This window comes from Apium graveolens, unplaced genomic scaffold, assembly GCF_009905375.1.
Source record: "Apium graveolens cultivar Ventura unplaced genomic scaffold, ASM990537v1 ctg6758, whole genome shotgun sequence".
Classification (NCBI taxonomy): domain Eukaryota; kingdom Viridiplantae; phylum Streptophyta; class Magnoliopsida; order Apiales; family Apiaceae; genus Apium; species Apium graveolens.
The window spans coordinates 8,213-31,419 of NW_027419757.1; the positions used below are offsets into that span (position 1 = coordinate 8,213).

A 23,207-nucleotide genomic window follows, 5' to 3' on the forward strand; every position below is an offset into this window, starting at 1 on the left:
GGATTCAAAATCTGCCTTTGGATAATGCACAGAATGCTGCATCCGTTGAAAGTCATAGCTCAGCTTCCATTGAAAGAAGCAATGCAGCATCCGTTGAAAGACAAAGTGCATCATCCGCTGAAGTTCGTAATGAAGCATCCGTTGATCACAGTCTGTCAACGGATAATCAATTCACTTCATCAGTTGATAGAACTCCCAATTCTTCTCAAAGGATCAGCAACTTAGGGAGAGTGTCAACCAATCAACATTCTACCTCACATCATGACAATACTGAGGCAACCTCATCTAGAGCTAATCTACCATCTCAAAGGAAATGGACCAAGAATCACCCTTTTTAACTGATCATTGGTGATGCCACATCTAAAGTGCAAACTAGAAGGGCTACTCAAGATGAATGTTTGTACAGTAGCTTTCTATCACAAGAGGAACCTAAGAGAGTAGAAGAAGCTCTTTTGGACCCAGATTGGATTTTAGCAATGCAAGAGGAGCTAAACCAATTTGAGAGAAACAAAGTATGGAAGCTGGTACCCAAGCCAAAGAATAAGAGTTCTATTGACACAAAATGGGTATTCAGAAACAAGATGGATGAAAATGGCATTGTCATAAGGAATAAAGCCAGATTGGTTGCTAAAGGCTATTCTCAACAAGAGGGAATAGATTTTGATGAAACATTTGCTCCAGTTGCCAGACTTGAAGCCATCAGAATCTTTCTAGCCTATGCAGCTAATGCCAATTTCAAAATCTATCAAATGGATGTCAAGAGTGCATTTCTAAATGGGGAATTAGAGGAAGAAGTTTATGTAAGCCAACCTCCAGGATTTGAAGATCCAAATTTTCCAGACTATGTGTATTATCTGTTGAAAGTACTCTATGGACTAAAGCAAGCACCTAGAGCCTGGTATGAGACTCTGTCAAAATTCCTTCTAGATAATCACTTCACAAGAGGTACTGTTGACAAAACTCTCTTCTTTAGAAATGTTAATGGCTCTAAAATACTTGTTCAAATTTATGTAGATGATATTATATTTGGATCTACAGATGATAAGCTTTGTAAAAAGTTTGCTAAGTTAATGCAAAGTAAATATGAAATGAGTATGATGGGAGAGCTAACTTATTTTCTTGGTTTACAAGTTAAACAAGTTAGTGATGGAATTTTCATTAGTCAAACTAAATACATTTATGATCTTTTAAAGAAGTTTGACTTAATGGATTGTTCAACTGCAAAAACTCTCATGGCCACTGCCACCAAGCTTGAATTAAACAAGGCTGAAAAGTCTGTGGATATTTCAAGTTATAGAGGCATGGTTGGCTCACTTTTATATTTAACTGCTAGTAGACCTGATATAATGTTTTCTACATGTCTCTGTGCTAGATTTCAAGCTGACCCTAAAGAATCTCACTTAGTGGCTATTAAAAGAATTTTCAGATATCTCAGAGGGACTCCAAATCTAGGAATTTGGTACCCTAGAGAGTCTGGTTTTGATCTAATTGGCTACTCAGATGCAGATTATGCAGGCTGCAAAATAGACAGGAAAAGCACAACTGGTACCTGTCAATTTCTAGGGAACAAGCTTGTGTCATGGTTCAGCAAGAAGCAGAATTCTGTTTCCACATCAACAGCTGAAGCTGAGTACATTGTTGCTGGTAGTTGCTGTGCACAGATACTATGGATGAGGAATCAACTATTTGACTGTGGTCTGACTGTTGACAAAATTCCAATATTCTGTGACAACACAAGTGCCATTGCCATTACTGAAAATCCAGTGCAACACTCAAGAACCAAGCACATTGATATCAAGTACCACTTCATTAGGGAACATGTGATGAAAGGTACAGTGGAACTTCATTTTGTTCCAAGTGAAAAGCAGATTGCAGACATATTTACCAAACCACTTGATGAATCAACATTCACAAGATTAGTAAGTGAGCTAGGTATGCTTAATTATTCATAATTTATGTCATCTATATAATCTGCCTTGAAGCCTGAAATGAATTTGCTGCAAGAACAAAGTTGGCTTTAAGTAAGACTTATCCTATCAACAGATATTCCCTATCCGTTGAAAGCCAAAATTGTTCTATTAACGGATGTTCATTATCCGTTGAAAGACAAATACATTTCTGGTAATTTTATCCTTCAACGGATAAAATGGTGTTGATCATCAACAGATAACTATTTACCTTATCCGTTGAAGTGTCACATCAGTTACTATAAGTGAGTCACAGCCGTTGATTCTTTTACTCAACCGTTGATACAGATATACAGTGTTGTATGTCTTTGTATTTAAGGTAGTTTTCAGAATTTCTACACTTTTATTTATTCTTGAACGGCTGTAACTTACTTAAAAGTATCATTTAATCATTTTATTTACGTTTTAATTCAAGAAAGTATGAAAGCCCAATTGAACTCTTATTTTCACTTTACGCTTTCTTGCAATTCTTATTCTCCTTCTCTCCCAAAAATTCTCAAGTTTTTCTCTGCAACCTCTACTCACAACAATGGCACAAGTAGTCAAAATTATGTCTCAAATAGGATTTGTTTATGAAAAGAATAATTTCGTAGCCTTGGCTGAAAAGAATGAAGCCCATTCTGATTATCACAAGATGATGGACTTCATCAAAAACTGGAAACTAAGCTATGCAATGCTGGAAGCCCCAACCATCTACTGTGAGGTGATTGAGGAGATTTGGACAACTGCAGAGTTCAACTCCACAGATATGACTATTGCCTTCTCTCTCAAAGGTAAGGACTATTGCATTAACTGTGATGATATACAATCTTACTTTATGTTGCCTGAGAATAATGCCATGACACCACACACTGATAAAGATGTATCTGCTATGTTAGATTCCATAGGCTATGCTTTTGATTTTGCTAGTTTAGGTAGTATTAGAAGGAAAGGCCTTAGGAAAGAATAGAGTTTTCTTGGAGATGCCTTCATTATAGTTTTCTCTGGGAAGATTAGCAATTTTGATGCCATAACTTCATCTCTTGTTAATATGCTCTATATGCTAGTTTCTGATAGGTACTTTAATTTTAGCAACTGTGTTATGCTAGAATTAGGACCCAGATTAGGTAACAAAGCTAATAGACCACATAACATCTACTATGCTAGATTCTTTATGTTATTGGCTAACCATGTAGCTGAAGGTTTGGTTATATCAAATGAGAATAATAAACTCAAATGCTGGGCACAAGAGAAAAGGGTCCTTGCAGACCTTTTGAGAATGAACCTCAACAGCCAGGTGCCATTGGTATACTTGCCAATCATGAATGCACCACAGGTAAGTGAGGTAAACACTTCTATAACTCCTACTATTTCCAACCCCATTGTTTCTTTTCCCTCTAGTATGGCCATGGAATCTGTGTCTTTGTCCAAACAGGTTCCTGCCAAAGCCACCAAAACCAAAGTTTCAACTCAAGTAAAAGAAACCTACCTCTGTTATTTCTCAATAGACAACAGTTGTAACAACTACCATAAACCCTGAAGGGAGTGAACAGGGTGTGAGTGGTGAGGGGAGGGGTGAACATCAAGAAACCCCCCAGGATAAGGTGGGAGAGGTGAGTGGTACCCAAGCCAGCCAAGCCACAGTCTCTCAAAAGACTGTGGTGGTTAAAAAGGAGTCCAACACATCCCTAGTTGTATCCTCCCAAAAGGATGTAACTATTGAAAATAGTCCCCAACCAGGGACACAGAACAAAAGAGGGAGGGACACTGAAGCCACACATTCACCAATTAAAGCCTTTTCAAGGAAGAAGAAGGCCAAGACCCTAGTTTCCACACAAGGGACACACACAGCACAGATACATCCACCTGTATCTGAGCCTTCACAAATTCGGCTTGATGTAATTCCAGCAAATGTGGAATCACAGCCCCATTCTCTCATAATAGAAACACACCAATCATCAAACTCTCCGTCACCCTCTCTGGATGTGAATATGATATTCACATCAATTCCTGATTCTCCCTCATTAAAACTCAGGGAGGGGCCCCACTCAAAACCTGTTGATCATCATCTCTTAGATGATTTGTTGGATCATCAGCCAATTCTTTCAGATGTAGTTGAAGAATCTGTGTTACCTAACTTAAAATCAATTCCCACAGATTCAACAATCATGTCACTTTCTATATCTACATCTTTTCCTTCTTCAACGGATATCTCTCATCCGTTGACAAGTGGTTGTTCTTCAACGGATAAGCTTAACAGCAGTTATCCGTTGATACCATTAGTTTCCACTTCAACGGATACTCCCTATCCGTTGATCGTCTCTACACACATAACAGAAACAATACCAACTATAGAGGACATGGCTACTGTACAATCACTTTTAGGTTTGAGGGAAGGGAGTGATCTTTTGAGTGAGAGGCTGGGTTGCTCCCAGGCAAAAGGAGAGGTTGAGAGTCACCACATGCATGCTATTTCTTCCAGCATGGCAAAAGTGAGTGAGGGGAGTGCCACCTTAGAAGGTGAGGGTGAGGGTGTGAGGGTGTGCGTGAGCCAGGGGGAGCCCCTGATGCAAGAAAATAGAGAAAAAGAGAAAAAGGCAGGTACAGAAGCTATAAGGGTGGATCCAGCCATTGCTAGTGAGTCAATGAAAGTGGATGATGCAGAAAAGGAAAGACAATTTCAGCAACATTTCAAAGCTGCAATTGATAACATTTCCTTGGATGCTGACACTTTTACTCATCCTGTTTCAGCCTATCAATTATTGGCTGCTCATGGTAATGTGGAGGCAGAACAGACATTACACATTGTACACACTTCAGAGCTCTTCTCAGAGACAAAGCTGCTGTTAACAGGCTGCCTTCTCAAGCTGGTGAGCCATCTGAAGAATTTGGAGTGAATTCTAATGATGATGACTCTAATTCTTTGGATGAGAGCATGAACTTAGGGGGAGTAGTAGGCCCAAGTTCTGTTCCTGATCTTCCTGAATGGGCATGGGCAAAAGCCTCCACACCAAGAGAGTTTAGTGTCACTTTGATTAGACAAGTCATGACAATTCAGCAGGCCCTTCAGGAGTCTACAGATGCTGGTACCAAGGCAATTCTTCAAGCTCATCTGGAATCTCTGCATCTCTTGCAGTTGCAGCATTTCCAACAAAATCTAAGTGTGGATGAGCTCAAACAGGACATTGCTGATCTAAAATCCTACAATGCTGAGAAGTTGGATTCAGTCATACCTTATGGTACTATGCAAGATTTGTTGGGGAGACTGAGGAAAGAATCTGATGTTGATAAGAGACTGGCCAGATTGGAAAACAGGGTTCAAATCATTAAAGATTCTATGGTCACCATTCTTCAGAATCAACAAACTCAAACAAATCTACTGATGCAGCTGGCCAATGCACAAGGTTTGACTCCTACCCTTGATGATAACAAAAAGGGAGAGAATAAAGGGAAAGGGGAAGGAGGGCCATCAACAACAGTTCAAATTTCTCAAGTGCTAGTTCCTGTCATCACCACTTCTCCAATTATTCAAATCAAAGGAAAGCTTGATGGAATTGATCTAATCCAGATAGCAGCAGCTGAATTGCAAGTCAAAGAGCAAAGGAAGAAGATTGATGAAAAGATGCAACAAATATTTGGTTCTACAACTTCTCAATCATAATCTGTGAAGCACAGCACAAAAGTGGAATCAATTATTATGGAACTCAAGCCAGTAGGGAGGAATAAGGTTGGAGAGACTTCTTCCATGGATTTGAAACCTATGGTCCTCAAGCCCAACAATAGATCCAATAAGGACTCTACAAAGAATCCTCTGAAAGAAGTGGATTTTCCTCTTCCAAAGGCTGATGAGGACAAGCTTTTGGGTAGAAGTATCTCATATCTCAAAGAGACCATGGATGTGGCTGTAAGGAGAAACATGGCTATTATCTTCAGAGAGGGAAAGAGCATATGTGTGATGCAAGGACATCCCAAATTCTCAATAGCCAAGAGGGAAGAAACCAGAAGGTTGAAGGAAGAAGCCAAACAGCTAAAGGCTGACAAAAGAGCACAAGCAAAGCTTGACAAAAAGCTAAAGTCAAGTCAGGCTGGAGAACAAAAAGAAATTAAAGACAAAAGTGAAGATGAAGCTATTGGGGACATGGTTGGTACTGAGATGGAGGAAAGAAGTAAGGGAAGAGAAGAATGGCAGAAAGGGAACAGAAAGAAGGTCAATGCAAAGAGAAAAATGGTAGATAAGACTGAAGAAACCCAATCAATATCCAAACCACTACCCTCTATTCCTGAACCCATTGTGCCTGACCCCTTCATGAACATTCATGGTGAAACAATCATTCCCAAGGAGGAACCAATTGATTGGGATACCATCAAATTGCCCACCTTCCTAACCTCTTCTCCATCATCAAAGAAGCAGAAAAGAAGAATCAAATCAACACCCTCTAGAGCCTCAATCAAATTCACACAGAAGCCTAAGCCTAAACCTCAAGCCTCCAAAGATGATTATGTTCACATCTGTGACATAAAAGAATTTTCAGACATTGAACTCTATCTGGATGAGCTGGAGGAAGTAAGGGGAATAGCTGCCTACAGACAGCTACCAGAAAGACTAGTGTTCAAATATAAAGGAGATGGGGAAAGAACCTGGCCTCTTTACAGAATTCTGAATGAAGGCTACTCTACCTTGATTAGAGTCTACTCAGCCATACAAAGGGATTCTGGCTTTACCAGGACTGCCAAGACTGAGATTCTCAACAAGATTGCCAACATAAGGAAAACTTGGAGGGAGCCCAATGCTTTGCCTAGAACTTTATTCATTCAAGAAAGAGGAAATACAATTCACAAATCACCTTATTGGTTGATGGAGTTCAGAGACAACAAAGGAGTCAGAAGATTTTTCAGAATTGAAGATCAGTTCAAGATTGCCAGTAATGAAACTCTCAAGGATATGCAATCTAAGTTGGACATCAATGAAGAAGATGAAGCTGAATTCTACATACAACTTCAACTTCAAATAGAGGAGAATGACAGGAGGCTAGGAAAGAAAACAAGGGATCAAAGGAAAAGGAAGTAATCTGCTCAGGCTAAAGGAGCACCCTTGGAAATAATGTAACTCTTCAATTCCATCTCAGCATACACATTTTTGTAGCACTTTTGAATTTCTGCTTTATTACAGTTAATATATTTGTCAAGTGTTTTGTTATCATCAAGCTAAACCCAAATTTATGCCTACAGTTCTAGTAGACATAAATAGGGGGAGATTGTTAGGAATATGTGTATCAGTTTGATGATAAGTTAAACAAAACACTTAAGTAGAAATCTAGTGATTGTAGCCTCAACGGATAAGACCATCTTGGCTATCCGTTGAAGGAGTAGCTTTACTTAGCAATAAGTTTAGTATTGTAGCACATTTTATTCTCTGGTTTCAAGTTGTAATTCTTAGATGTTGTAGGAAATTATCAGTCATGTTGACTACTAATGGATATACAAATGGGAGGGCTAATTGTAAATATTTCATGCCTTGTAATTTTGTATAAGTGAAGAAGTATCAACGGAGATTGAAGACCTTCAACGGATAAGAAACAAAGCTTCAACGGATGTCTCTGATGCTTCAATGGATAATATCCATCAACGGATAAGTGTTTCAACGGATAAAGACTTCAACTGATAATGCATCAACGGATAAAGATTCAACGGATAAAGCCTCAATGGATAAGGCATCAATGGATGAAAGCTTCAACGGATGCTTGGTTCATTAGCAGTTGATAGTGACAATTCACAAGCTGATAGAGGCACATGGGTTGACAGAGACAAACTGGAATGTGGAAGCGTCTAGGAGGAATCAAGAAAATGCAGCATTCCCATTCTGATGCAAACAAGGAAGTATTCAAAGATTCACAGATTATCCTAGATTACATTGGATAGAGAAATGAAGAAGAAACATGTGAAGAATCCTTTCAATTGTATTTTACAGTTTTGTCTTCACTTGTAAACTTGGTGTTATATAAACCAAGTAGCAGCTAGTAATTAGATAAGAATTTTCCTAAGCTGTTTAGAAATATCAAGAGAGAAAATCATCTAGTTTGTACTAGGAAGCAGCTGTGATTTAATTCTTTGAATCACATATTTTCTGTAATAACACATCTCTGGTGGAATAACAAATCCACCAGAAAAGTTTTTAAGTTTTTTGTGTTCTTTACATTTGTGTTTGAATATATGTCTGTCTGTATTAGCTTCAAGCAATTCACACACATTTGTTCACTTAAATACTTAGCCTTAGAAACTGCTCAAAACTTGAAAAAGTTTTGAGATTTACATTCAACCCCCCTTCTGTAAATCTCATTGTTAGTCTACTGGGAATAACAATTACTACCCACCCATTTTTTGGCCAAACTCTCTCTCCCTCTTCCTCTCTATCTCTCCCTCTCTCTCTCTCTCTCTCGTTCTCTCTCTCTCTCTCTCTCTCTCTCTCTCTCTCTCTCTCTCTCTCTCTCTCTCTCTCTCTCTCTCTCTCTCTCTCTCTCTCTCTCTCTCTCTCTATCGTGGCCACCAGCAACAGCGTTACGCCACCGACTGCACCATCGCCACCACTACATGGGTGGTGGCTTCGCCTTCATCCCTCCCACACTCAGCAACACACAATAAAACTCACACTACTAACAACACAACACCTTCCCTCCATTCCTGTAACCTCCACTTTCCGTCACCATGTCAGAAACCACCGTCGGTGACTCAACAGCCGCGGTGGCTCCGCCCCTTTTTCTCCTCCTCCAACAGCCAAAAAACCCACATATATACAACTCCTTCTCCACCCTATTTGCAATTGAGACTATAACTACAGCAACCAAACTCAATCTGTAAAAACCAAAACCTAGTTTATTGTCCTCCTCCCCCTTTAACCCTGTAATCCCCTTTTGATGTAAATAAATAAATAAATAAAATCCAAGCCCCCTTTAATTACATCTTAGCATTTTGTTATTTGTATAAATAAAACTCAAAAGCTGAAATTTACAACACACTGCCACAAAACAATACTAATCTAATCCCTAATAATTCTCAAGAAAATTTTTTAGAGATAAAGATACTAATCAAAATTAAGAGAGCAGTAGTTACCTTAACGATACAATTGAGTCTCCTAAATTCTCTCTGTTGAACTTTCACACTTCATAGACGTAGAGTATTCTAAAAGAACCTTGGTAACTCTAATTTCTATTTTTTTATAAGGATATCTTCATCTAGACTCTTCCTAAAAAAATCTCACCTCTAGATGCTTCTAATCAAAATATCTAACAAGCTTCACTTATAAGCCAATCATTTTATTTTATTTATTATTTTCTCTTTATGATGAAAAGATTATTACCAACTAAATAATAAAAAAAATAAAGATAAAAAAATTTCCTAGGTGAGTTAAATTAAATATCTTAAAACTATTATGGTACTAATTTTATTGAATCTCAAATAAATCATTACTAGAGTTTAAATCTAACAAAATAATTTTTACTAGATAAAATAAAATAGTACTCTAAATAAATTAATTAGCTGCTCCAATAAAATAAATTTATAAAATAAATGGCTAATAATTATTATCAATAAAATTAGGGATCTCCGGACACACAATAGAATTTTTAAACGACTAATAAAATTTTCTAAGAATTAATTCTAGCCTAAAATTTTATTTTAATTAATTATTTATTAATTTATTTGTTTATCTATTTATTATTTTTATCCGGGTACAAAAGCAAAATTTTCTCTAGGGCTAAAATTTATAAATTTTTGAGGCGGTCTAAATAAAAATTAGAATATTACTTGTGTTTTGTCGGTCGTTACATTCTCCCCTCCTTATAGGATTCCGTCCCCGGAATCACTCTCGTCGCTGAATAGAAACGGGTACTTGTTGCGCATCTCACTCTCCAGTTCCCAAGTCGCTTCTTTAGTTGCGTGATTTCGCCATAACACTTTGACCAAAGGTATATTCTTCTTTTTTAATTCTTGTACTTTCCGATCTATAATTTCCACCGGTTGCTCTTCATAAGTCAAATTAGATTTTACCTCAATCGGCTCGTAATTAAGGACATGGTGGTTATCTTGATGATATTTCTTTAGTACAGATATATGAAATACATCGTGAATATGTTGTAGATCTGGTGGTAATGCCAATTGATAAGAGACTGATCCGACCCTCTTTAAGATTTCAAAAGGTCCAATAAATCGAGGGCTCAATTTGCCTTTCTTACCAAATCTCATCACACCCTTCCAAGGGGAAATCTTTAATAAAACCTTTTCTCAAATTTCAAATTCCTTATCTCTTCTTCCTTGATTCACGTACTTTCTCTGTCGGTCTTGAGCAGCCACTAACCTTTTTCGGATATTTTCAATGGATTGTTTAGTCTGCTGGATCATTTCTGGGCCTAATAACTTCCTTTCTCCAACTTCATCCCAACAAACCGGTGAGCGACACTTCCTTCCATATAATACCTCATAAGGAGCCATACCTATACTTAAATGATAGCTATTATTATAGGCGAACTCAACTAAAGGTAAATGGTCATCCCAACTCCCTTTGAAATCCAAAGCGCAAGCTCTTAACATATCCTCTAGTGTTTGAATAGTCCTTTCACTTTGTCCATCCGTCTGTGGATGATAAGCGGTGCTCATACTAAGTCTTGTACCAAGGCATTCCTGAAAGCTTTTTCAAAACTTCGATGTGAATCTGGCATCTCTATCTGACACTATAGACACAGGGACTCCATGTCGAGTCACTATTTCCTTTAAATATAGAGTCACCAATTTCTCAATTGTGTACCTTTTATTTATTGGTAGGAAATGTGCTGATTTAGTGAGTCGGTCCAATATAACCCATATCGAGTCATGATTGGCTCTAGTTCGAGGTAAACCTACCACAAAATCCATTATAATATGCTCCCACTTCCACTCGGGAATTTCTAGAGGTTGCAAAAGTCCACTTGGCCTTTGATGTTCAGCTTTTACCTGTTGACATGTCAAGCACCTACTAACCCATTCTGCAATCTCTCTTTTCATATTGGGCCACCAATAATTTTGCTTAATGTCCTGATACATTTTTGTGCTCCCTGGATGAATTGAATAACGTAACTTATGGGCTTCATTCATTATCTCATGTTTCAACTCTTCAACATTCGGAATCCAGATTCGTGAGGCAAATCTCTTAATTCCTTTTTCGTCTTTTGAACTTCGAAGTTCTTCTCCTGTCAACTCAGACCTTCTTTCTTCTAGAAACTTCTCTTGACATCTGTGTATCTTCTCAATTAGCTCTGGTTGCACATGAATCTCAAATACGTATTCTTTATCTTGGACTGGAATCTTGACTTCTAATTCCATCTTCTCGAACTCCCTGATCAGCTCTTCCGAAGTAATCAACATCTTAAGTCTTTCTTTTCTACTCAAAGCGTCTGCAACGACATTTGCCTTTCCAGGGTGATAGTTTATCGTGCAATGTAGTCCTTTATCAATTCCAACCAACGTCTCTGCCTCATATTCAGATCTTTCTGGGTGAAAATGTACTTCAGACTTTTATGGTCCATGTAGATCTCGCACTTTTCCCCGTATAAATAATGTCTCCAAATCTTAAGTGCAAACACTATGGCTGCTAATTCCAGATCGTGTGTTGGGTACCTAGTCTCGTATTCCTTTAGTTGTCGAGAAGCGTAGGCAATTACTTTACCATTTTGCATTAAAACGCAACCTAGGCCTTTATGCGACGCGTCACTGTAAATTACAAAGTTTCCTTTCTCATCGGGTAAGGTTAAAACTGGTGCAAATATTAATCTCTTCTTGAGTTCTTGAAAACTCACTTCACATTTCGGGGTCCATTCAAACTTCTCGCTCTTTCTTGTGAGTTTGGTCAACGGAGTGGATATTTTGGAAAAATCTTTGACGAACCTTTGATAGTAGCCAGCTAATCCAAGAAAGCTCCTAACTTCCGTTGGTGTCTTTGGTTGTTCCCAATTTGCAACCGCTTCCACTTTTTCAGGGTCAACAGAAATTCCTTCACGACTTACTATATGACCTAAGAATTGCACTTTCTCCCACCAAAACTCACATTTTGAAAATTTAGCATACAACTTTTCTTTCCTTAAGATATCCAAAGTCAATCTAAGGTGTTCCGCATGCTCATAAGGTGTTTTGGAGTATATCAAGATGTCATCAATAAATACAATTACAAACTTGTCCAGGTACTTCTTGAATACTCTATTCATTAGATTCATAAAGGCAGCTGGAGCATTCGTCAATCCAAATGGCATGACTAAAAATTCGTAATGCCCGTATCGAGTCCTAAAAGCGGTCTTTGGAATATCTTCAGGCTTGTTTTTTAGTTGATGATATCCTGACCTTAAGTCAATCTTTGAAAAGTGAGCAGCTCCTTTTAGTTGATCGAACAAGTCATTAATCCTCGGTAGTGGATATTTGTTCTTTATTGTCATCTTGTTTAATTCACGATAATCGATACACAATGGCATGGATCCATCTTTCTTCTTTACAAACAGTACTGGTGCTCCCCAAGGAGACACACTAGGACGAATCACTCCCTTTTCTAGCAGCTCTTGTAGTTGGGTCACCAATTCCTTCATTTCAATGGGTGACATCCTATAAGGTACTTTAGAAATAGGTTGTGTTCCTGGAGCAAGGTCGATCGTGAATTCTATCTCCCTATCAGGGGCACTCCCGGTAATTCTTCCGGAAAGACATCTTCAAATTCATTAACAACAAGAATTTCTTTGATCTTAGGGGTGTGCTTTTCTATGTCTATTATGTGAGCTAAATAAGCTTGACATCCTTGCCGAAGGAATCTCTTTGCTTTCATCATGGTTAAGAACTTCTTCCTTTATTTTCGTCCATGCATCATTACTCGTTTACCCTCTGGCTTTTTCACACTTACTTGCTTTCGTCGACAATTGATTTGTGCGTCATATTTAACTAACCAATCCATTCCTAAAATCACGTCAAATTCTCCTAACTTAAAAGGAATGAGGTCAACAGTAAACTGTTGTCCACATATTTCTATGTCACAATTTTGACATACTTGATCAACATTGACAACTTCCTGGTTTGCTGCTTCTATGGCCATAACTTCTTCTAATGTAGCTGACTCGATGCCCAACTTACTCATAAAGTTCAAAGATATAAAAGATCTTGTAGCACCGAAATCAATTAAAACACATGCATCTTCAGAATTAACTAGAAGCGTACCTGCTATCACATCATTATCAGCAACGACATCTTTAACCATCATGTTGAAAGTGCGTGTAGTAGGCTTGTTGCTTGGAGGTGCCATAAGTCTAAGTTTAGAGCTTTCCTTAGGTGCTTGCTTTCGGAAATCTTTAGCAATGTGACCCTTCTTCCCACAAGAGTAACAAATAGTAGCTTTTTCCTTGCAGCGAGATGCATAGTATCCTTTTTGTCCGCAGTTGAAACAAGTGACATTTGCCTGATAACATTCCCCAGGATGCTTTCTTCCATATGTTTTGCACTCAGGTACATGTGGTCTTCCCTGAAGCAAGTTAGAGTTTTGAGGGGTCCTGAATCTTGGATTATCCTTCCGAGCACCAACATTTTCAATCCTTCAATTTCCAACATTCATGTCCTCACGTTTCACAAAAGGTCGTTTCCCTGGCTGATTTTCAACCTTTTTCTCAATGCTTCTTCCACTATGGTTTTGGAAATTTCTCTTCTTCATATTTGCGTCCTTAGCATACAGCTCGCTTCCACTTTCCACAATTGCAGCTTTTTGGACTAGTGTGGTGTAGTTGGTGATTTTAAACACAGCTATGCGGTTCTGAATGTAAGGTTTTAGTCCTTGCTGAAATCGCTTGGCTTTCTTCTCATCAGTGTCAACATGGTATGGAACGAACCTAGAGAGCTCAGTGAACTTAGCTTCATATTCAGCTACCGACATGTTTCCTTGCTTAAGTTCTAAAAACTTAAGTTCCATCTGATTCTCCATGTATTTTGGAAAGTACTTTTGGAAGAACAGTTCCGTAAATCTAGTCCATGGTATAGGAAAAGTGGTTTCAAGTGTTTTGTTGGCTTCCCACCTATAGTTAGCTTCTCCTTTTAGCATATAGGCAGCAAAGATAATTTTCTTCTCTTCTTCAACATCAACTATTTCAAATGTCTTTTCGATCTCACGAAGCCAAACTCGAGCCTCAACAGGGTCAGTGGTACCTTTGAACTCAGGAGGGTTCAAAGATTTAAAGGATTTGAAGGTAACAGTAGATGGGGTTTGCTGATCTTGTGGTCCCACTCCTCTAGTTGGAGGATTTTGAGTTTGTTGTCGCAGAAATGCCACCAATAGTCGCATAGGATCATCTTGATTCTGAGGTGGGGTCAGGTCCCTATGTTGCCTTCGGTCTTAGTTTTGTTGTAGGTGAGGTTGGGTATCATGGCTCTCTTCTTTTGGTGGAGGTGGATGGTTCTTCTTAGGCCGTCCTCTGGGCATCTTCTTGCTATTTAGATTAAAACAATAGGTTGATTAAAATATTCCAAAATAGTATAATATCCCAACAAGTTAAAAATAACATGGTATAAACAATAGTCTTTCCGAAAAATTCTTGTATATCATGACAAAAAGGTAAACCTCAAATTCGAGTTGAATATAATCATGAAATCCTTTTTCCTAAAATAAGTCTCTTGAACTTGAGTAACATAATAATAATCAAACTATTTCCCAAAATATACATCATATCTCATTATGTGAATCTCGAGTTTTAATCATTTTTTTTAAGTTTTAAATTTTGAAAACTTAGTAGTTTCGTTGTAGATCGTGTTCATCTTGGTTTTAAAGGAAACGGTTTTCTATCTTTTGAAAAGTTTCGGTAAATATCGCAACCATGTAAAATCTACCAAGGCAATATAATAAAATGCTAACAAATATAAAATACGATAACATCCATAATGTAAATGAGTCATCAACCATCTGATGATGATATCATAGTCTGCCGACAGAGAGTATATCATAATACATAACCAAAGTGATACCCCAACAGGCTGGGTCAAAATATCGGTACACCATAATGATTAAAGTACATTGTCATAACATCCTACTACATACTAGGGATCAAGTCAACTACTATGTCAATCTCGAGACTGCATCAAAACAAAAAGTCTGCAAGCCTCATCAGCATCAAATCTATCACTACAACTATCAGCAGTACAGTCAGCAGCTAGCATCATAAGTAAGAGTCACCAAAAGATAGGAATACACACTCTATAGACGTGTTATCCCTCAAAAAGTCAAAAGACTGCACAATATTCATAGTCATGATCGGTCAATGACCGAACAACGAGGTGATCCTCCCAAGAAACTCCGTGATCGCTCTCTCCACAAGTGCGGCCACCGTGGCGCTATCAACCTGGCCAGAACTCGAAGATGGTATCCCAACAATAGAACTCCTCAAACCAGTCAGAATAGTCTCAGCAATCTGGTGAACAATCAACATCTGAACATCCCTAGTCAAAGCACTACCACCAAGGTGAACACGATTAGGGTCTGTAACAGTAAGTAGCCTGATAAGAGACTCCCTAGTGTCAAAAACCTCCTCATACCTATGCCATAACCACTGATGCTGCTGGAACAATGAGTAGTAAAGGTGAAATGGCACCATGCCAATCTCGGCCACATCAGGAGCAATGGGTAACGGTGGCATAACAGCCGTAGCGCCTACAGGGCTAGTATCAGGAGTATGAACAGATACAGGAGGTGCATGAGGTGCAGTGTCATAAACAGGTGCCTCAGAAGTAACAGCAACTATGGGACCAAGAACAGTCGGCTCTACAGGAGCCTACACATAAATAGGAGCTGGAGCAGAAAACAGAGCAGATAAAGAGACAAGTGGTCCTGGAGGTGCAGAGCTAATCAATCTTTCAGTACAGACTGGTGAAAGCTGGCTCTCATCAACACGCTCGGTCCTAACAGGGCTCGGTATCTCAAAACGATACTTATCAGTAGTGATCATATGGGTCTGGGGCTCGACCGAGGCAGGGTGGAAGTGACTAACCAACTCAGCAACCATGACATCCCCCTCTCTAGACTCGGGTGATACATAAGCAGATGATAACGTCTGAGTGAGTGCAGATAAAGGTACAACAAGGGTGATCTCCGCCAGTGAAGCATACACAGAATCCTGTACCTCAGGAGCAGAAACAGCTGTAGGTGTCACTACAGGTACAGAGTCAACCTCATCATCCAAATCAACGATCTGAAGGGGTGTAACTGGTGGTGGAGATATAACCGCAATGGATGAGTCATCGCTATCACTGTCGATAACCATAATCTCCTCTAAAGGATCACTGTCAGACTCGGAACCAGAGCTGAATGCGTCTCGAGGGTATGGCGTCAGGGGTCTATCACGAACAGATCGGGTACCACGAACAGATCGGGTGCCTGACATCTATATACATATACACAATTGCACCAAGTTGTTATTAGATATTAGTCTCTAAAATCTACTTAATTCTCTAATATACTCCACAGTAAGTCTTATATCTTAATAGTTAGGTTTAGCTAAATTCTTATAGGTTTAAAGTTATACGTACTTAGTATAATCTTATTTCGCTCTCAAATTACATTCCTAGGGGTTCGCGTCCTAAGAATATAACTATAGCTCTGATGCCACCTTTGTAGCGCCCCCAAACCCGCTCTTTCACAGATTTAGGTCGCCACATCATTTAGTGTATCAAATACCTGTTTATTATTATAATAGCATAAAAAGTACTTTATTACATTTATCTTATCACGTCCACAGATCCAAGGATCACTTACTAATACCATACATACTCCGCGAACCAAAGTATCAACCACTAGAACTTTATTACATAACTAAAATTTATTCCACTACTAGGAGACTTCCATACCATATAGCTGGCATACAGACAATCTAACGATCCATGCTTGAACTTGGCATCTTTTCCTTGCCCTCCGCACACGAATTTGGATGTTCATCACTTTCTGATTTGACCGCTAAAAGAAATGTAATGATAGCAAGTGTGAGCATTAATATGCTAAACAAATTCACAATTTATCCAATACCCAAAAAAATAGGAAATAACAGAATACATTTGAAATTTTAAGAATAAAAGATAACTGACAATTTAAATAATAAATCTCGAATTTGAGAATATTAACAAACTCAAACACATCTTTAAACAAACTCAAACACATCTTTAAACAACATGACACAAGAGCATACTGGTCATCAACCTTTCGATACCCCATGGCTCGATTAACTACCATGTCACAAGTATCGACTCCTGCAGAACTCGCGTGTAGCGTGATCAGTGCCTTCAGGCAAGTCCCGCCTTACATTTCAAATTTTTCTAGCAATTAATCATAAATGGGTTATCACACAACCCTGGTTTTCACAGAGCCAATGTCACTTTGAACATAACACATTGTCACTAACCATGTTTAACCATCACGGACCGGATTAAATATGGTCAACGTTTCCGGACCATACAATCATGGTCAACATTTCTGGACCACGTTGACCAGTTTTGAATATGAATCCCCGAGTAGTTCCTTGATAATGAATCTAGACACTAGAAAATTTATTTGCTAAGTCTAGCACAGAGCTAGCGCTTTCCAAATAAATTACATTAACCCGAACAATGGATTAATCCAGAGAACAAGAAAATAATTTTAGACGACACGAACAAGGCATCGTCTAGAAAGAAAAGAAGGTAACCATCTCGAACAAAGAGAATGGTCAAGTTCAAAGAAAAATTATTTGGTTATCTCAAATCAAAAGAATAACCAAACGACTAAATAACGTTCAGGATCATTGTGAGTAGAGCCAATCACTATGAGTAATAAACTTAACATATTTTCTAATAATTTCTGATTCGAACAATGAATCAGTCCTTGATTTCAATAAAAGTGGATACATCTGGACAATAGATGTAACCGACAAGAAACGAATGTGGTTGACACAAATTAAGGAATCAAACTTTAACTAAAAGAAATTAAAAGGATTCGTCTCGAACAATGAGTACGACTAAGGTTTATTAAAAGATAGGGTATTCGATCAAAGAAATTTAAATACAAATAACTAATCCAAAATGATGATAATATTTTTAAAGTTCAAAAAATAAATCATTCTTAAATAAATAAATAAATTTGAAATAAACAATACTTGGGAAAAATATAATTAAAAATATTTACGAAAATAAATATTTTTAAGGTGAGTGGAGAGATAGTAAACTTGCCTTACTCGCCCGTATGCTGAGAATAATTATAATAATTTAAAATAATACGCGAGCTCAATATTGCTCCAATATTCCACGAAGTAAAAATAGAATTTCTATCAATTCTTAAAATAAAGAATATTAAATAATATTCGATAAAGGAGCTCAAACACTCACTCTAAATATTCTTTCTTAAAATATTTTAATTCCAATTAAACTTTTAATTCATTATTTTAATAATGAATTAATCGAGTCATTTTATTTATTAAATTATACTAAGCTAACGATAATATCCCTAAAATTTGACTTTATTTGTAATCACCTTTATACTCTTCTATTTTTATTTCATAATTATTTTACTATTAAATAACTTGGTAACAATGCATCCACTCTAGGTATCTTGTATTATTTTTAATCATAATTTACACTATATTCCATAATTTAATACTCTAATTCTTGTTTAACCAAAAATAATAATACGTTACTTGTATCTCATTTCTTTTTCCCATTAATCCAACTATTTCTTTATTTTTTAAATGTCACTTTTATTTGTCCAATTCTTTTATTTCATTTATTACCCATTATTTATTATCCAATTAACAATACTTATTATTTATCAATTCATTTTAATTTCATTTTACCAATTTACAGATTTACCCCCATCTTCCCCAAACTCATCCTCAACCTTTCCGCCCCCAACACCTCATTTTCCGGCTAACCCGAAACCTGAATTTCTTCGCATAATCTTGCTGCCCATAGCCCGATCTACAAGCTCCCATCAATTGTTTTCCCAAAAATTACTACCCACCCATTTTCCGGCCAAACTCTTTCTCCCTCTTCCTCTCTTTCTCTCTCTCTCTCTCTCTTGTTCTCTCTCCCCCCCCCCTCTCTCTCTCTCTCTTTCTCTTTCGCGGCCACCAGCAACGGCGTTACGTCGCCGCCTGCACCATCTCCACCACCACATGGGTGGTGGCTCCACCTTCATCCCTCCCACACTCTGCAACACACAACAAAACTCACACTACTAACAACACAGCACCTTCCCTCCATTCCTGTAACCTCCGCTTCCCATCACCATGTCAGAAACCACCGTCGACGACTCAACAGCCGCGGTGGCTCCGCCCCTTTTTCTCTTCCTCCAACAGCCAAACAACCCACATATATACAACTCCTTCTCCACCCTATTTGCAATTGAGACTATAACTACAACAACCAAACTCAATCTGTAAAAACCAAAACCTAGTTTATTGTCCTCCTCCCCCTTTAACCTCGTAACCCCTTTTGATGTAAATAAATAAATAAATAAAATCCAAGCCCCCTTTAATTACATCTTAGCATTTTGTTATTTGTATAAATAAAACTCAAAAGCTGAAATTTACAACACACTGCCACAAAACAATACTAATCTAATGCCTAATAATTCTCTAGAATTTTTTTTAAAGATAAAGATACTAATCAAAATTAAGAGAGCAGTAGTTACCTTAACGATACAATTGAGTCTCCTAAATTCTCCATGTTGAACTTTCACTCTTCACAGACGTAGAGTATTCTAAAAGAACCTTGGTAACTCTAATTATTATTTTTTTATAAGGATATCTTCATCTAGACTCTTCCTAAAAAAATCTCACCTCTAGATGCTTCTAATCAAAATATCTAACAAGCTTCACTTATAAGCCAATCATTTTATTTTATTTATTATTTTCTCTTTATGATGAAAAGATTATTACCAACTAAATAAAAAAAATAAAGATAAATTTTTTTTCCTAGGTGAGTTGAATTAAAATATCTTAAAACTACTATGGTACTAATTTTATTGAATCTCAAATAAATCATTACTAGAGTTTAAATCTAAAAAAATAATTTTACTAGATAAAATAAAATAGTATTCTAAATAAATTAATTAGCTGCTCCAATAAAATAAATTTATAAAATAATTGGCTAATAATTATTATCAATAAAATTAGGGATCTCCGCACACGCAATAGAATTTTTAAACGACTAATAAAATTTTCCAAGAATTAATTCTAGCCTAAAATTTTATTTTAATTAATTATTTATTAATTTATTTGTTTATCTATTTATTATTTTTATTCGGGTACAAAAGCAAAATTTTCTCTAGGGCTAAAATTTATAAATTTTTGAGGCAGTCTAAATAAAAATTAGAATATTACTTGTGTTTTGTCGGTCGTTATAACTTTCGAGACATAAATCCTTTTGTTTCAAAAGGTCGCTTGTTTTGCAAGTCGGTTCTGAGTCGCGTGTTTATGAAAAATTCATATTTTGACTCGATTTCAGTTTTAAATATACCGAGTCGAATGTTCTGTTGAACTGAATCATGTGTTATATGAATTTTATGATACGTGAGTTATATGTTTAAGTGCTTTGTGAATTACAAGCGTACATGATTTAAGAGTCTTGTATTTGATTGTTTAATTATGTGTGGGTTATCGTTTGGGTAGACGATAGAGTTTTGACGCCTAGTTCGTCGAGTAATTATCGTGTAGACAATTAAGGTTATATCTTTTAATTATAGATGCAGATCATTCGAGTCGATCAGGACAAGACGTTGGATAAAAGTGAAATGAAGTAGTACTTGATATTAGGCTTGCAGCCATCGCAGAAGCAACATATCAAAGGATTAATGGAATAAAAGACGGTGAGGTCTTGAGACAGAATGGCAGATTAGTCGTGTTATTGCGAGTGTGCTTAACTGCTAAAAACCAAATGCAAGTTTCTCTATACTATTCTAATTCCAGAATAGTTCAATATTTTACATATCAAACTGCTAGTTAATATTATACAAATCTTTCTTCTCTATTCTAATTCTTGAATAGTTAAATGCTTTACCTATTAAAGTGATTGCTTCTGATTATGCAAGTACTCTTCTACTATTCTATGTTCAGAATAGTTAAGTGTTTTTACTTATCCAAATACCGGATTTATAAATGTTTTATACTTTGAGAAATTTATTTCATTTTGAAATGATTCCTACCCAAGTGAAATTGGGGAACTAAATTATTAAGAATGTCGATTAATTAGACTCTTTTCATAAATTAGTTTTAAAATTGGATGGTTACTGGTTATAACGTAAGTGGCCGAGACACCGATCCAACGCAAGCTATTATACGGAAGTGTAATATCTTGCAAGGCGAACATATTCCTTTTTGGGATATCCTATAGGTATGGTATGGCTACGGGATACCGGTGCCTATATTTATGCAAGCTATTATACGAAAGTGTTGTTTTGTGACTGATCATCAGGAACAACATAGTGTATAATTGGTTCAAATCTAAATTGCTATATTCTTTTTGATAATCATATAATAAATGATTTATCAAGTATTTTCTTTTGGATAAAATATGTTATTTAGTTTTTGATTGATATTGATATTTAATTTGATGTTATTATCAAAAGTGGTATTGATATATATGATTGATGTTGACTTCAATACTTCAGTATTGGTATGTTATGAGCATCTAAGTTAGTAATGATATCTAATTTGATATGACATCAAAATGAGAACTGATATCATGATTGTGTTTCGAGTAAAATGGATATAAGTTTATCATTCAGTCCATAGTCACTGTTTCATGTTATTATTTACGATATTTCCGTAAACACTTTTTTATGAGTTTTATTCTCGTCAAGATTCAAAGTATTATTGAAGCATTTTTGCTCAAAAATATCAAAAGAGTTTTGAATGCAGATTAGGAACCAATATTGGGCTCCTTAACCAAATTTTCTGATTCAGCAGTTATGATTTTAAATGTTCTGCTTTATGGCAGATGTCGACTTTTATATCAAAAGACCATATATATGTTATAATGAACTTGTTGAGCATTTTTTTCGCTAATACTTTCCTTTTTTTAAATTTAACCTTCAAGTGAGGATTAACTTGCATTATTTAGCTGAGTAATTCAAGAAAGCAAAGAAGAAGCTGTTGGAAGGTGGTTGGTCCAGGGTTTGCATATTTTGAGTAAGTTCTGTTGTATAAAGTTGTATATATATATATAAATATTAGTTATATTATTGAATTGTTGGCCTAGTATACTTCCTTTCGAAGTTATACTAGTGGGTTAAGTTTTGAGTTTGGGAATTGTTGAAAATAGTTAAAAAAAATGTGAAAATTTTATTTATGGAATTTGGATATCTTGTTTCTAGAACTGTAACCTTAAAAGATCTTGGATTATTTTGGGGTGCTAGATTTTAAATATCTTTTGATTCCATTTGTTTAGTATTAAACATGTTGTTTCGGATTAAGGTTTCATTGTGACGACCAAATCCTCTGACCCCGGATTTGGGGGCGTTACAATTATCGTAATTTGATCGTAAAGAGGATATTTATAATATGCACTGATGGAGTAAAGAATCTTCTTAATACTGTTATTGACCCTTGTGATTAACCCTGATAGTAGCACTTTCTTTCAAGTACTTATACCTTGTTTTTATATTTTTTCTATCCTTGCGATTCTTTGACCCTACGTAATTTGATAGATCCTTTCTAACCAATACCAAGACAATCTAATGCCTGTTATGGTAAACTTGAACCTTGTTAATGTTTCCTTTCTTGAAACCATCTTATTTAACATGCATTGTGAATACCTACACTTGATGCTTAATCATTTCCCAACTTACTTCCTTTGAACTTCACTTGCTCATTCACTTGAACTTTTGAATTAAACCTAAGAATAACTTTCGACTAAAAAGAATCCAAATGATTTCAAATACTGGTAATCTTAAAAAGAATTTAGTTAAACTTCTGTGTTTTCCAATATAAAGGTTTTTCTAGTGAATGCCTAAAGATTGGATAGAGACGTAAGAGGCTAGTGGGACTAGTCCAGTCACTTAGGAGGCTAAGGGCTAGTCCAGTATATAGACTGAAATAATTCCATAGGTACCTTAATGATCGGATGGAGGTCATTACGGGATGATCACCTATGTTATGCAAGACATGCCTGTACCATAACAAGACTAAGTCAAATTGACAGCCCTAAGTAAGTTGTATGATAATCTAAGTTTGCATTTTGTATTATATCACTTAAGTATGT

The 23,207-nt window shown here is 36.6% G+C and overlaps 1 protein-coding gene across 1 annotated transcript; it reads right to left on the minus strand.

Annotated features, from left to right (window-relative positions):
• Positions 1 to 12,999: 12,999 nt before the first annotated feature.
• On the minus strand, positions 13,000 to 14,277 carry LOC141703561 (uncharacterized; the record flags this gene model as incomplete). Its single annotated transcript, XM_074507043.1, has 2 exons — positions 13,673 to 14,277; positions 13,000 to 13,537 (listed from the first exon to the last, which is right to left on the minus strand). Coding segments are annotated over exons 1-2 (1,143 nt in total), but the record flags the coding sequence as incomplete, so codon positions are not given.
• Positions 14,278 to 23,207: the final 8,930 nt, after the last annotated feature.